The sequence below is a fragment of the Ascaphus truei genome, chromosome 3, assembly GCF_040206685.1.
Source record: "Ascaphus truei isolate aAscTru1 chromosome 3, aAscTru1.hap1, whole genome shotgun sequence".
Lineage (NCBI taxonomy): Eukaryota > Metazoa > Chordata > Amphibia > Anura > Ascaphidae > Ascaphus > Ascaphus truei.
The window spans coordinates 211,818,707-211,832,688 of NC_134485.1; the positions used below are offsets into that span (position 1 = coordinate 211,818,707).

The 13,982-nt window shown below is 42.7% G+C and overlaps 1 protein-coding gene across 14 annotated transcripts in view; it reads left to right on the forward strand.

Annotated features, from left to right (window-relative positions):
* The window catches only part of NF1 (neurofibromin 1), a 197,324-nt gene that overhangs the window by 42,875 nt on the left and 140,467 nt on the right, over window positions 1-13,982 (forward strand). For all 14 annotated transcript variants that reach the window (XM_075590031.1, XM_075590030.1, XM_075590036.1 and 11 more), the window contains exons 2-3: window positions 9,691-9,834; window positions 11,260-11,343. In XM_075590031.1, the coding sequence (XP_075446146.1) occupies window positions 9,691-9,834; window positions 11,260-11,343 (228 nt within the window). The remainder of the gene's footprint in view (window positions 1-9,690; window positions 9,835-11,259; window positions 11,344-13,982) is intronic.

Consider the following 13,982-nt stretch of genomic DNA (forward strand, 5'->3'; position numbering starts at 1 on the left):
GGAATACAGAAGTCTGTAGTTGGTTGTTTATAGTAATGGTGGTGTCTAGGAAATATACTTCGTCCGGGGAATGGGTGAGTTTCAGGTTGATGGTCGGGTGGAACATATTGAAGTTCTCATGGAACTTTAGAAGGTCCTGTTAACCAGAGGTCCAAATCACGAGGATGTCATCGATGTACCGAAGGTATGTAAGGGGTTTCAAGTGACAGGTGGGAAGAAAGTCGCTTTCCAGTTTTGCGCAGAACAGATTGGCATACAGTGGCACCATCAGAGTGCCCATAGAGATCCCGGTTGTCTGGAGGTATGTGTAATTTCCAAATGTGAAGTAGTTATGGGTCAGAATAAATTCGATGCATTTAGTCACTCTCTGTGAGTGGCTCCTGCTGTCCCAGAAAGTATCTACAGGCTGAAATCCCATCTTTGTGGGAGATGTTTGTGTAAAATGATTCTACATCCATGGTTGCTAGTAGTGTTCCTGTTGGGAGGGGCCAATGGCATTCAGTTTGTTTAGCAGGCCGGTGGTGTCATGGATATAGCTGGGTGTGTTCCTGACAAGTGGTTTTAGAATGCCTTCCACCCAGCCAGAAATATTTTCAGTCGGTGTGCCAGATCCAGAGATAATAAGGCACCCAGGGTTATGGTCTTTGTGAATTTTAGGGAGCATGTAGAATGTGCCAGGTTTTGGGTTACCTAGTATCCGGTCCAGAATTCGTTCTCTTGTTCGGATCGGGAGTGTTTTAATGATCCTGTTAAGGTCTCATTTATTTTTTGTTGGATCCTCCTGCAGTTTTGTGTAATACTTTTGCATCAGAGAGTTGTCTGTGTGATTCCCGCAGGTAGTCTGTGGTGTTCATTATGACCACTACTCCTCCCTTGTCCGCAGGTTTGATTGTTATGTTGTGTTTGGCCTTTAGCGATTCTATGACTCGTCTCTCGATCAGTGTCAGATTATACGTTTGTTTCCTTACTTTGTCCGGGATGGTGAATTTGGTTCTGTGTCTAAAGCTTTTGATGTACCTGTCCAGTTTGGGATTGCGCCCAGTTTGGTGGATCCAGTTGCATTTTTGCTTCTCCCTGCTCATGTGCAGCGGCCCTCCTTCTGCAGTGTTGGCATAATCTTGGTTGTTTCTGTCATGGAAGAACTCCTTAAGACGCAGCCTTATGAAGAACTCTTCCAGGTCACTGCACAGCTCAATCTTGTACTTGGTAGGGCAGAATCTGTGACCCTTTGATAATACCGAGGACTCTGCTTGCTTTTTTTTTATAGTCTAAGATGTTAACATTGCAGTCCTGCTGTTGGTGATTGTCAATGTTTGCATCTGTGGTTGTGCTGGCTGCTGGTATAGTATCTCATTCTGTGGATTTTCTTTTCCTTGTTGCTAATTAGGCCTCGGTCCCGCTGCGCTCGTTGGCGCGGGCGGCGGGTCGCGAGTTCCCCACCAGCAGGGGAATCCTCGCGAGCCGGTCCCGGTCCCCCCTGGCTGCACAGAGCACTACACGCTGTAGCGCGTCAGCCGCTGGAGACACCAGAGAATGGTGTTTCCTAGCGTTGACGCGTGACGTGTGTGGCTGTGAGCCAATGGGGAGGGGAGGCTTCGGGAGGAGGAGAGGCTTCGGGGAGCGGGGAGGAGTGTGGAGTGAAAGCAGGTGAGTGCCTTTCTCTGTGTGTGTGTCTGAGTGCGTGCCTGTCTGTGTGTGTATGTGTGTATGAGTGCGTGAGTGCCTGTCTGTGTGTGTGTGTGCCCGAGTGCCTGCCTCTGTCTGTGTGTGTGTGTGTGTATGAGTGCGTGAGTGCCTGCCTGTGTGTGCGCGCGTGTGTGTGTGTATGAGTGCGTGAGTGCCTGCCTGTGTGTGTGTGTGCGCGTGTATGAATGAGTGCCTGCGTGTGTGTGTTTAAACTTACCTTCCAGCTCCAGCCCGAGTCCGTGGAGGGAGGGGGGGGAGAGTAGCGGGTCCCTCCGCTCAAGCCACGCCCCCCCTCCCTGTCAAACCGCCCACCTCCCGATCAAACCTCCCACCTCCCGCCCACCTCCCGCTCCGGCTCCCGCTCCCTACAGACCGCAGATCGCGGTCTGTGTATCTCAGCGCACCGCCTGTCAGCAGCGCAGGTGCGCTGACTCTGGGAGCGGGGCCTTAGCCTTAGACCCTTTAGAAATTTTTCATGGAATGTTTGGAGTCCTCTCCATGTGTCTGTGTGTATTTCTTGTGTGTCCAGGATGCTATTGTCGCCTTTGTCTTTCCCTTGTTGCTGTAACAGATGCTAATCAGATGGTTCCTTAATCTTTCAGAGGTCCTGGTGCACTGTTTGTGTGTGTGTGTGTGTGTGTGTGTGTGTGTGTGTGTGTGTGTGTGTGTGTGTTCGTAACCATTTAACACCAAGTTATAAATCGCATACAGCACAGGGGGGATGTTAGGTTTCAGTCACAGATAACATTCCAAGATGCACTTTTTTTTTCAAGTTAAACCTTTCTTGCTTTATCCATTGTACAGTAACATCGCCGGAATATATATATTTACTATTATTATTATATTAGAGAGCCCTTTAGCAACGTTCTGGATGCTCACAAGTTTTAGAGCGGGGGGACTTGGTGACTTTAGCCAGTTAATTTAATACTGTAGTTTTTGCATGCTGTTTAGTTGCAATGCAATGTGTCTCATTCCAATGTACACTTTCCTGCATCTGCAGGTTCTTATTGAACTATGGCCTGATCTTAACATCTACTTTTTCAGTTACTTCTTGCAGCAATGGCTATAGGACAGTTCAGTCTCATCCGTTCAATTTCTTTGGTATAAACTCTTTAAAAAAAAAAAAACATCGGCAGAGGTATAGTAAATATTCTATCCGTTACGAACAGTATTGATATGTTTTGATGATGAGGTCTTCATTTGTAGATTTTTTTTTTCTTTTTCTTTAAGGCCATTTGGTAATTTTTTCAGGTATGTGAAGTTTCTAACGGCAAAAGCAGATGCTTGCAATTTAGATGAGTAATTCATTAAGAATATCTCTCATGCAAAGAGCCATTGGATCATAAACTGGACGGGACCGTGGAGCATGTTGGAACAAAGATTATTAATCCTTTTCCCTAAACACTGGAGACTTTGTTTCAAATAGCGCTGGGTGCATTCTTCAAAGGTCACAAACCAAGTGGTTTCCTTGTCTGCTTTTTCCCATCCATTTGCTATCAGGCCATTAAACCACACTAAAACGATTCTTTGTTCAACTGGACTTTACAGAAATCTAATGGAAAACAGCAAGACTGCAAGAACAAGAAAATAAGACCTGCAATGGCGTTGTTTAACAACATCTAACATGGCAGACACGCCCTGGCGGGATTTTTACTTTGCTTTGTGATTGTTTAATTTGTTAACTTCAATATTGCCAGAGGCTGCTGTCACACACCAATCTGGCATTGAAATGCACACTGTTCTATACTTTCATAAATATATACTGTATGTAGATGCAGATTTGTAATCGCTTGAGGTAGAATTGTCGTGGTCTGGCAGTCTGCTTCTTGAAAGGAGTAATTTAAAGCAGCGAACCCGCCATTTTGACCTCTTCCACTACCTTTTCTTTTCTTATTTTGAATTTTTTTTTTACAGGATCAGTATGTGAAGAAGTTCTCTTTCGCACATACATAATATAGGGGGTCTTGATCACTTGTTTAATGTTGAGGATCAATGTGACCGCATACTGCACACTGTTTCGGGGTTGCAGTCCCTTCGTCAGGTGCACGCAAGTCCAATTTTGTACTTGGTGAGGCAGTATTCCTGAGATACTGCTAAAAGCAACGACGTTACTTCCTGGTTTTGCGCGTGGTTTTAAATGGCCATCCAATAATAGGAAACTGCAACAGATGACATTGTTGCATTCTATTGACTCGGTGAGAACCGTGATTATTTGTTTCCCCTGGAGGAAACTAAAATGGCGTACCTTGGCAATGAGTTTCTTGGGAACTAGGGGGTTCCTGAACATGAAAACAGCTTGGTTCAGTTCTGGAGAGCCCACAGTTCCTGTACTGCTGCTTTAATACAGTGCTTATTGGCCCTAATAACACGATGTCGTGTTTATAAAAATAAAGTGATAAACCCTACTGCAGACATCTCATTCATATTTACCTTTGCAAATACAACACTTCCTCTCCAGCCAGACGTTACATACAGCAAAAATATAGTATAATAAAAGCTTTAATGTGGTCTGAATTTCATAGACCATGTAGATGTATTTTGTGATGTATTAAATAACCTGTATTGACCAGACTTTGTTCACGGTCTTCATGTCTGTAGTTGGTTTCTTAAAGGTGAGCTGGGTGTCACAGTAGCAGTTATGAAGAAGGCATATTGGTTTCCATTTGGACAGTAGATTAGTACTCTTTCCACTTAGAATGGTTTCAGGGTAGGGTAATGGCAAGTTGAATATAAAACTTCCCTAATTGGGTTACAAAGAGCCTGGGCTCATTACAAGCTTATTTGTTAAGTGTTACACGATGCACAAGGAGCCCTGTGGTAAATAAACCATAGCTGAGATGCCAATGATTTATTGAGCATGGAAACTGACCTTAAGCGTTGTTTTTGTAGACTGCTTTTACATCCCTATGCAACTTCATATAAAGCTTTTTGAATAATGTATGGCACAGTTGATGTATCTCCCTATTATTTTCAATCTTGTTAATTTGCGCATAGTTACATGTGACATAATATTCAACAGTTATACCATCACTCAAATAGCAAGCTTGACCCTACCTGTCTTTATTACTATCGACCTGTCTCCCTCCTGCCTTGTTCCTCTAAACTCCTTGAACATCTTGTATTCTCTCGCTTGCTCCACTTTCCAAACACCTATTCTCTCCTAGACCCTCTACAATCTGGCTTCCGCACTGCTCACTCGACTGAAACACTCCTCACTAAAATAACTAATAACCTCCAAGCTGCCAAAGACAGAGGTCATTACACTTTGTTCATATTACTTGACCTTTCTGCAGCATTTGGCACCGTGGAACACCCAGGAAGAAAGTATCCTGGCTGCTAACAAAGAAAGTTCTGCAGGAGCGTCTGAATACGCAGTGTGTCCCCACAGAGCAGCATGAGGAGCTGAAGGTCACGTTGAGCTTCACAAGAGCATCGCTGGAGGTGGAGCTTAGAGGCCAGGTGACAGTATGAGAAGGAGCACGAGAAGGTCCAGAAACTAGAGCAAGAGATGGAGAAGCAGAGAGGCTGCTCCATTCCCAAAAGTCAGTTCACTCAGGAGAAAGAGGCGTGGCAGAAAGAAGCAGCAGCGATCCTAGCAACAAAAACTGCAGAGCTCCAAAATATGAAGGAGGCTCTGATGAAAATCTAGAGCAACCACCGGGAAGAGGTGAAGGCCCTGAGGGGAGACTTGCAGGATCAATTGAAGAGCTGCAGATTGCTGAGCGCAACATACAGCTCGCCGAGAGGGAGGAGGTGTACGTTAGGTGGCCTGTCTGACATTGCACTATGAAACGGAGATGGCCGATAACCGCAAGCTGCTGGACCACATGGCCAATGAGAGGGTCCAGCTGGAGCTAGACAAGGTCCGGTAGGAACACCGGCAGCAGCAGGTCAACAATAGAGAAAAGGAAATACAGTTAAACCTTGCTCTGAATCAGCTGACAGATGTGGAATCGCGACTCAACTCCAAAGAAGCTGAATTAGCAGCTGCACTGAGTGGAAAAAGAAATACAGAAGGACGGCTTCAAGACCTAAGGAAGGACCTGGAGTCTGAGCGTACTGGCCGCACGATGGCAGAGAAACAAAAGCGGGACCTGTGCGAAAAGCTCAAGACTCTGAAGACTGAGCGGGACGCTACGTTGGACTCTACTGCTGCCCAGCAGGAGGTTCCTCAGATGAAATTGGAGAAAAAGGTTACAAACCTAAGACAGACACTTGTGTCACAGAATTAGTACATAGAAAAGATGGCGGTAGAGTTAAGACAAAAGGAAGTTATGCGGAACAGTAATGCACACCAAGAAAAGGTATTGGCCCAGCCCAAGCGTCTGTATCCTACTGAAACTAATGCCCGTGAAGACAAGGTTACAGTGAGAGCTGGGGACACCGCTCAACTGCAAAATGAGATTACAAAGTTTGAACCGCCTGAGTAAGTGATGCGCTCCGGTAAGCGTGACTGCAGTGCCCATGGGACACAAAGTGGATTTCTTGTCATGAGGGAAGCCGTTGTGAAGAGACAGTCAAGAATGGGACAGAAGCGTGTCCGTGATCGTAAACTGAGAAAGACCTCACAGATTGTCCAACGATACTCTCTTTGGAGTAAGTTAAGGAATCAAGAAAGAAAGGCCCAATCCTATGAGTCTGCCGACTGTAATAGAGAGGCGCCATGGGGTGCACTTGGGGTTAATGAGAATCCAGCCCAAGCTGAAATACTGAAGCTAAATGGTGTAGAACCAAATGGCGTGGTGAATGGCTGGTGTCTAGTCTCAAACGCTGAAGGTATGCTGATGGAGGAAGGTCCAAAAACCATCACCGCTAACGCAGAGTTACTGTCTTCACACAAGAGCCAAACCAGCACAAGACAAAGAGGTAGCGAAGTACCAGTCTGTAGGCCCAGAAGGCCTGGTAATTGCCCCGGAGGGAAAAGTTTTCAACTGGAAGACTAGGAAAAAACGGAAAGAGAGGACGTCTCTGATGTTGGTGCACGGTAATTGTGCACTGGTCACTCACCCCAGTAGGAATGAGCTGGGGTGGATGATATGTGACGGAGTCACTGTCCTTATAGATTAGAGGGCTAACGGAGTGGATAGGTTCCAGTGTACAGGAGGTTAACTTCCTCTATGGGAGTTTGCTGTACCTGGTACTAAGACAGCACTCCTAAGTGAAGGTTTAAAAGGCAGGAAGTACCCTGCACAAGAGAGACTGATTTTCCCCAGCAAGGGGGAGATTGATTTTCTCCAAGCCAGGAAGGACTCTGGCTGTTCTGGTTCCCGAGCTCTGCAGGAAGCACAGCTGCTGGGAAACCCACCCAGGATAAAGATTTCCATGGGCTGGACACAGTCTGCTCCATGGAACCGGCGTTCCTGTTTGTTGTTGGACCTACACAGAGCCATTAATAATCATAGAGTGCACGTATTTGGAGGGTCTTCTCTTTTGATCCCGTTGGGACCAACCTGTTAAACTGTTGTTGGACCTACACAGAGACCCTGGGATAGGAATCCCCTACAATACAGATAAGCAATCAATAAGACTCTTCAATGTTAAAAGACTGTTTGGTTGTATAGGATAGTATATGTTTTGGGCTGGGAACTAGTTTAGCTGGCCTGCGCAAATAGAAAGGGCAGCAGCAAAGTTTAGTTAGTTTCCCTATAGGGAATAGGTTTTTATTTTATGATTTTGTTTTCTTAAAGACATAGTGTACCCATGGTTTAAGTGGCATGTGGAAAAATAAACCGGTTGAGGGCTGAATGCCTCTTGTGTTTGTATACACTTGTTTTGTCCTTTTCTACAAATGTAACCCTAGAAGACTGTAGCAAAATGCCTGGGCAAATGGTAGCGCTACAGAAAGGGAGCCGTTTGTTACAATCCATACATAGTATTTCTTCTGTACATGGTTGTAATGTATACATATAATTATAGTTTGTTTATTTTTAAATATTGTATCTTTTAACTTTATTCTAACTTTTTAATTTGTTTAAGGGTCCAACATGGTCAGCTCTTCACAAGTCCTCATGGGAACAACTTATGATTTTAATAATGAATTTGAACCCATCAATATTTCTCCAGAGGCTATTATTTTTCCTTAGATATATTAACTTATTGCATCTCTAAAGAGTCTGTGTCTGTGTGTGACATGCTTTGTAGTTTGTTGTCCAGGCCCCATGGATGAAAGCAGCATTCATCTTCTGGCTTTCATATTCCTTGTTGGGGCTTTTGGAGTTGGTCTCTCGGGTTTAAATGGGGACGTGTACCTCTTCAACTCGTAATCTTTTGGGTGAGAAGGGGAATAAAGAGGTAGTTTGTCATGGACTCTATTTGTTTAACACTTGCAAGTTTTATTCTAGGTAGGAGGAAATTCAAAATGGAGAAAAAAAACAAAGCACAACGTTTTCCAAAGAATCTGGGGCTAAGCAATGATGATAATTAAAAAATAGCTTTTATTAAAGGTTTGACAACGTGGAGGTGTACAAATTTACCTCTGATGTGTTTCGCGCTGCAATTTTGCTTTAGATACTCTTCCGTCTGGATGCACGCATTTAAGGATGGTATACAGTAATGTGAGTACTATCTTTTATATGAAGATGGAAATGTTCAAAAAGACAGTCTAGGGTTATTTGCCTATCAATAGGAAATATTGAATCACAACTGTTTTAACACGACAGCTGCTGACTGAAAATACTCCATATTATACAGGCATTGTTTAACCCATTAAAGCTGCAGTTCAGTCAATAGCCTGCATGTGTGTTTTTTTTTAATAAATCATTCTGTAGTAAGAAAAAATACTTTTAGCATTTTCTGTTTAAAAAAAAAAACAACTTTTAAAGACCAATTTTCTTGTATTCTATTTTAACAGCCATTTGCTAAGGCACTGCCCCTTCATGTCCTGTCACAAGCCCTGGCACACCCCTTTGTCAGCCCCGCCCTCCCTCTAGCACATGTCAGTGCAGGATTGCTCATGAATATTCATGAGCTTCCACTGACAGACAAGCAGAATATAAACAGATCCCTTCACTAATTATGTCACCAAATTTCACCTATCAATACATGGAGAACGAATTGACCTGCAGCTATACAGTTCTTTAGGTAATTACAGGTTGCACACATGAAACTATTGAAGTAAAAAAATAAATTTAAAAAAAAACTGAACTGCAGCTTTAATGACCTCTTCAATCAAGCCTAACTCACTGGTGTTACATATCTGCCCATTCTCCGTTGAGACTTTAATCAATAAATGTTGATACATTATCATCCTTAAATCAGATGCACTGATGCTTGAGACTTTGTCTCTATTGTTTGCTGCTGTTCTTGGTAGAGTCTGCAGTCTGAACTTACAATAAGGTGAATGTCACAATTACTTAGTGCGTGTTCCATATAAAACAATCTTTCATAGGATGCATGGATTCTTTGGATCTCCCTGGAGTGTAATTAAACTAATTAAACATCCATCAATGGTGAAAATATGTAAAGTCTCCAGAATAGTTGAGTTGTTGCTTTTTTTTCACTAGTAAACTGTTGAGCAAACATCTGGACACCCCTACTCCTTGGTCTTTTTGATTTGAATTAATTGAGTTGAGTGGACACACTCAACCAAAAAATTCACGAGGATTAAAAACAACCACCAGCAACAAAAGCAAGAACGAGTCCAGTCTTTCAGCTTGTCGTGTTTGGTACTTGGCCTTTGCTTTTACCTCTCATTGTTCTATCTCTTCTTGGAACTTGGGACGTAGGTCAGATTTGCGTAAGATGGTTGCATATGTTTTTAAAACAAAATGGTCAACTTCAGTCCGGGACTGTAATTTATGATTTTTCTCATTTTTCTTTACTCTTCTTTAATCTTCCTTCTAGGTTTACATATAGGGCTTCTCTTGCCCTATCGGTTTTATGGTAATTATCAGACATCTCGTAATTGTGCCGCCTATTAAATGTGCTTTTTTTTTTTTTGCCAGAAAGGAACTGATGGCCAAATGTGTTTAATGCCTGAAACCATTTTTGTTTATTTTGTTCCAGCTTCCAATCAAAGCCGGGCAGCAGAATACACACACCAAAGTCAGCATGGAGCACAACAAAGAGTGTCTCATAAACATTTCAAAGTACAAATTTTCCCTGGTCATAAGTGGACTTACGAACATCTTAAAAAATGTAAACAACATGGTGAGTTTCCTGTTTAAACTGACAATGTCTACAGTTAGGTCGCATTTTAGTGTACTTGATGTTCCTGGTAATAGAGCTCACAGCATTACCCATTTTTGTTTCCATTTTACTTTGAAAAGTAACTTAGAAATATTAACGTTTTGGTGGTGTGACCCATAATACATTCCTTTGGCTTCAGTACTAGGGCTTCTAGTTACGTCCATGGTATAGATTACTAGTAATGTAATGGCACCCGCGTTCATACTTTCAACCTTAATGACAGATTTTATGGGGAACTTTGAACATGGTGAAAAAAAGAAACATTAATTTACTGTATGTTTGTACAACTTTATTGAGCTGATATTTTGGCGTTTAAACCCACAGAAGCCAATTCCTATACTCACTAGATTACAGCGGGTCTTGTAATAAATTGAGAATTTTGACTTCTCAGTGACTGCACCCTATATTTATGTAAAAACTGTAACATGAACCTCAAAATATGTAGTCCTTTGGTACATGTGGTGGTCTGTGAATTGAATTGCAATGTCTAGCCACATTATTTCACTAAGGAACTAGTACTGCTATGACAATGGAAATTTAAAATTCTGGTGTCTAGAGTTAAGTAACGGAGTCCGAGACTAGTTTCATGTTGTCCTGTGTTCAGTTACAAACCGATTTTTATTTGCACCTCTGTGTGTGGCTTGTATTGAGGCAGTGTTGCTGAAGGGTATAATGCCAAAGATTGCTTAGGTCGCCTTTAATTCTGGAAGTAACAGGTTAGACACCTTTAAATACTTTACTGATGAATGGTCTGCAACACACTATACTCTTCCTTCCACTCAGCAGCGGATGCTGGAAATTTACCTTATCCCATCCACACTGTACCACTGTAAGTAAAACCTTAAACACAGAATTTTACTTAATACAAAATGTTTTATCTGTTTTGGAAGACGTATGTATATTAAATCATTCATTTGCGTGTGGTCTAAAATCCACACGTAGAAAAATTTCAGTGAACCCACTTGACGTCTGCCCAACACTTTTCATGATGGTATATTATTCTCACCTAGTAGCTTGACTGAATTGGGTATTTACTTTAGTGCTAAATGGCTGGACGGTACATTACTATCCACCTTCAATGATGAGTTTACAAGCTAAAAATTAAGTGTAACCCTGCAAGAATTGTTTGGGAGACGGCAAAACAATTTCAGAAAGACAAAATAGCAGCCAAAAATCTTATCCAATGTTATATGAACATTTTAATGTGACATACTCAAATGATTCACTGTTAAAAATGTGAGATAATGTGAACTTCGGTGTCTTGCAAAGTGAGGAGAAGGCTCCACTCTGACACTGTTCAGGGTCTGGTAATCTGTTGAAGTGTATTGCAATATAGCAGCATTTTTATTTTTTTTACATGTTCCTCTTTCCTCAATCTGTTTTCAGAGAATATTTGGAGAAACTGCTGAAAAGAACTTATATCTGTCTCAGCTGATTATATTGGATACACTGGAAAAATGTCTTGCAGGGGTGAGTAGTGAATTAGCCATTTGTTATAAATCGAATTCATTCACCACCTCTGCAGTGACTTTGCTGAGAGAGTTGGGTGTGTGTGTACAAAAATATGTTAAGTAAATGACCTGATTTTCAGGACTTTTAACTTGGTTATATTTCTGAAAATGTAAAAAAATAAAACCCTCCGAAAAACTCGAACCGTTTTTCATAAAGTAAGCCAAAATGCTCCGCACAAATGTCCTTTTTTGGAAGGATTCAAATTGCACTGAACGTGCAAATTAGTACTGAAGAAGTAAAACTAACTTTTTTTTTTTTGCCCCTTTAGTACAACTAAAATGTGGACATATTCATTAGAGATGGTGTGGGGAGCTACAGTCCTCAAGGGCCACCAACCGGTAAGGTTTTCTGGATAATCCTTGCTTCTGCAGAGGTGGCTCAGTCTTTGACTGCAGCACCTGTGCTGAAGCAGGGATATCCTGAAAATCTGACCTGTTGGTGGCCCTTGAGGGCTGCAGTTGCGCACCCCTGCAGTATTGCATCAATGCATTTACATTAGAAAACTTTCCAGAACTCTACAGGAGTTTATTCTTTGTATATGCTCACGAAAGTAAACTTAGAAACGCTGCCATAGGTTTTCTTTCTTTCTGTTTGGTAACAGCTGATGTCATTGCCAGAGAGCAAAAATGATTTTTGCAGGTGTTTCCTAGTTTGTAATAACCTTGTACGAACTTCCAGCGGGATGCAAATCCCCCCCCCCCCCCCCACTCCCCTTTTTCTGTTTCACTTCTGCTCATGTCATACAATTCTCCTAGATCTGAGCTGAGGAACACTTTCTTTTCTTTTTTTACGTTCCGTGTATAGTTGCAAAGCTGCACTTTCCAACTCAAACTTTAACATTGCTGACATCTGTTCTTCCTGGCCTGTCTGTGGGGAGCCTTGGGCCTCTTGCTTCCTATAATGGATCACAGAATACTAAATAATTTTAGGATGGGAGACCTGTGCCAGATTCTTCAACCATTCGATAAATATATACCGCCGCCATTAAAAATCAGACCCTCCTGAATTTCTCCCTGTTAAACCCAACAGCACCAGCTGCTTTTAACCCCTTATAGATAAGTGATACAGTAGGCAGCTGTATATATGAGCTGCTTCACATTTACTTCATGGTCTGCTGATATCATTTGACTTCACTTTTTTCAAGTAGCTGGGTAGACTGGCCTGTTATCCTGCATTCCAATTGCTGAAAGGTGAGTGGATGCATACATGTTATATACAGAGCAGTTTTCAAAGCCACAATCTCCTTTAACAAATATTTTGTGCACTTAAGAGAAGGGCCACCCGGACCTTTCATCTGGAAAATGTGCCAATTTTGCAGATATTTTTTTTTCTTCTTAGTCCCATAGGACTTTAACATTGGAATAAAATATTCTCTGAATCAGGACTTCTCCATTCAAACTTACTGCCAACTTTGAGCTCTCACTCAGAGAATAATGCTGCTATTGCCCTCCACACTCACTGCACGGATTGATTGCCTCAACCATGCTCATTTGGCGCTGGAGATTTCCTAGTCAATAGCTCATGAACCTGGGGTTCCCTCGTGCAAGGAGCCAGCAGGTTTGATGTGCTACATCTCTCCAGTTCAGAGGCATTGAAAGTGTCTCTCGACTGCTGTTTTAACCCTTTTCCTGCTATGCCTGCAAATCGTTTCAACTGATCCTAATAATGGAAACAAAGCAGGCTTACGTTTGGTTATGCAGCAAAAAGTACATCTTTCTTTTGGTCTAGGGTTGAAGCTAATTTCAGCTCTGGGGACCCCCTGCTTCCAGAGATACCTCCTTTAGGGGGTGTCGGTATCTCCTGCAGTCAGGGAACTTGTGTGCCTAATGAAATGGTGGCTTAAAAGTCCCGTGTCACACGGGCCAATAGGAAGCCGTGACGTAATGCATTGTGGCTTCCTATTGGTCTGCATGTAGAAAGAAGATCCGGCGCTACTGCAAGTGGCAAATATCCAGGCTACTTCCGGGTTTAATGAAAACTTTATTCGGATATCGCACACAAGGCTACACCACGGTCTCCCCCTCTGGTGTAGCCTTGTGTGTGTGATGTCCGAATAAAGTTTTTTCATTCAACCCGGAAGTAGCCTGGATATTTGCCACTTGCAGTAGCGCCGGATCTTCTTTCTACCTACTCGACATTTCTGACGGCTGCACGCTGGATAACGGAGGTCATAGGAGAGCAGGACCCAGATCGGAGAGCGTCTAGAGGTAAGGGATTTCCCTCCCAGCCCTGATCCAATGAGAGGTTCATATCTGCACCCTCCACCCCGTTCCCAAGTGGCTCACACTGACACCTACGGGTGCTGGGACAGTATACCGCAGCGCAGGACAGTTCCTTTGTTTATTGGTCTGCATGACCTGGACATTTAAGATCCACAGATACCGTCACTTCCTACGGAGATAAGTATGTCTGGAAGCAAGGGGTTCCTGGTGCTGAAATGAATGGGGTTCAGCTCCGGGGACCCCCTGCTTCAATCCTATAACAAAAAAAAGATGATGTACAAGGAGTTTTGGTGCTTTACTTCACTGGTAAATTCTGAGCTGCATGGCATTGATTTCCAATTGTAAAAAAAGAAAGGGACAATTCTCAGAATATCT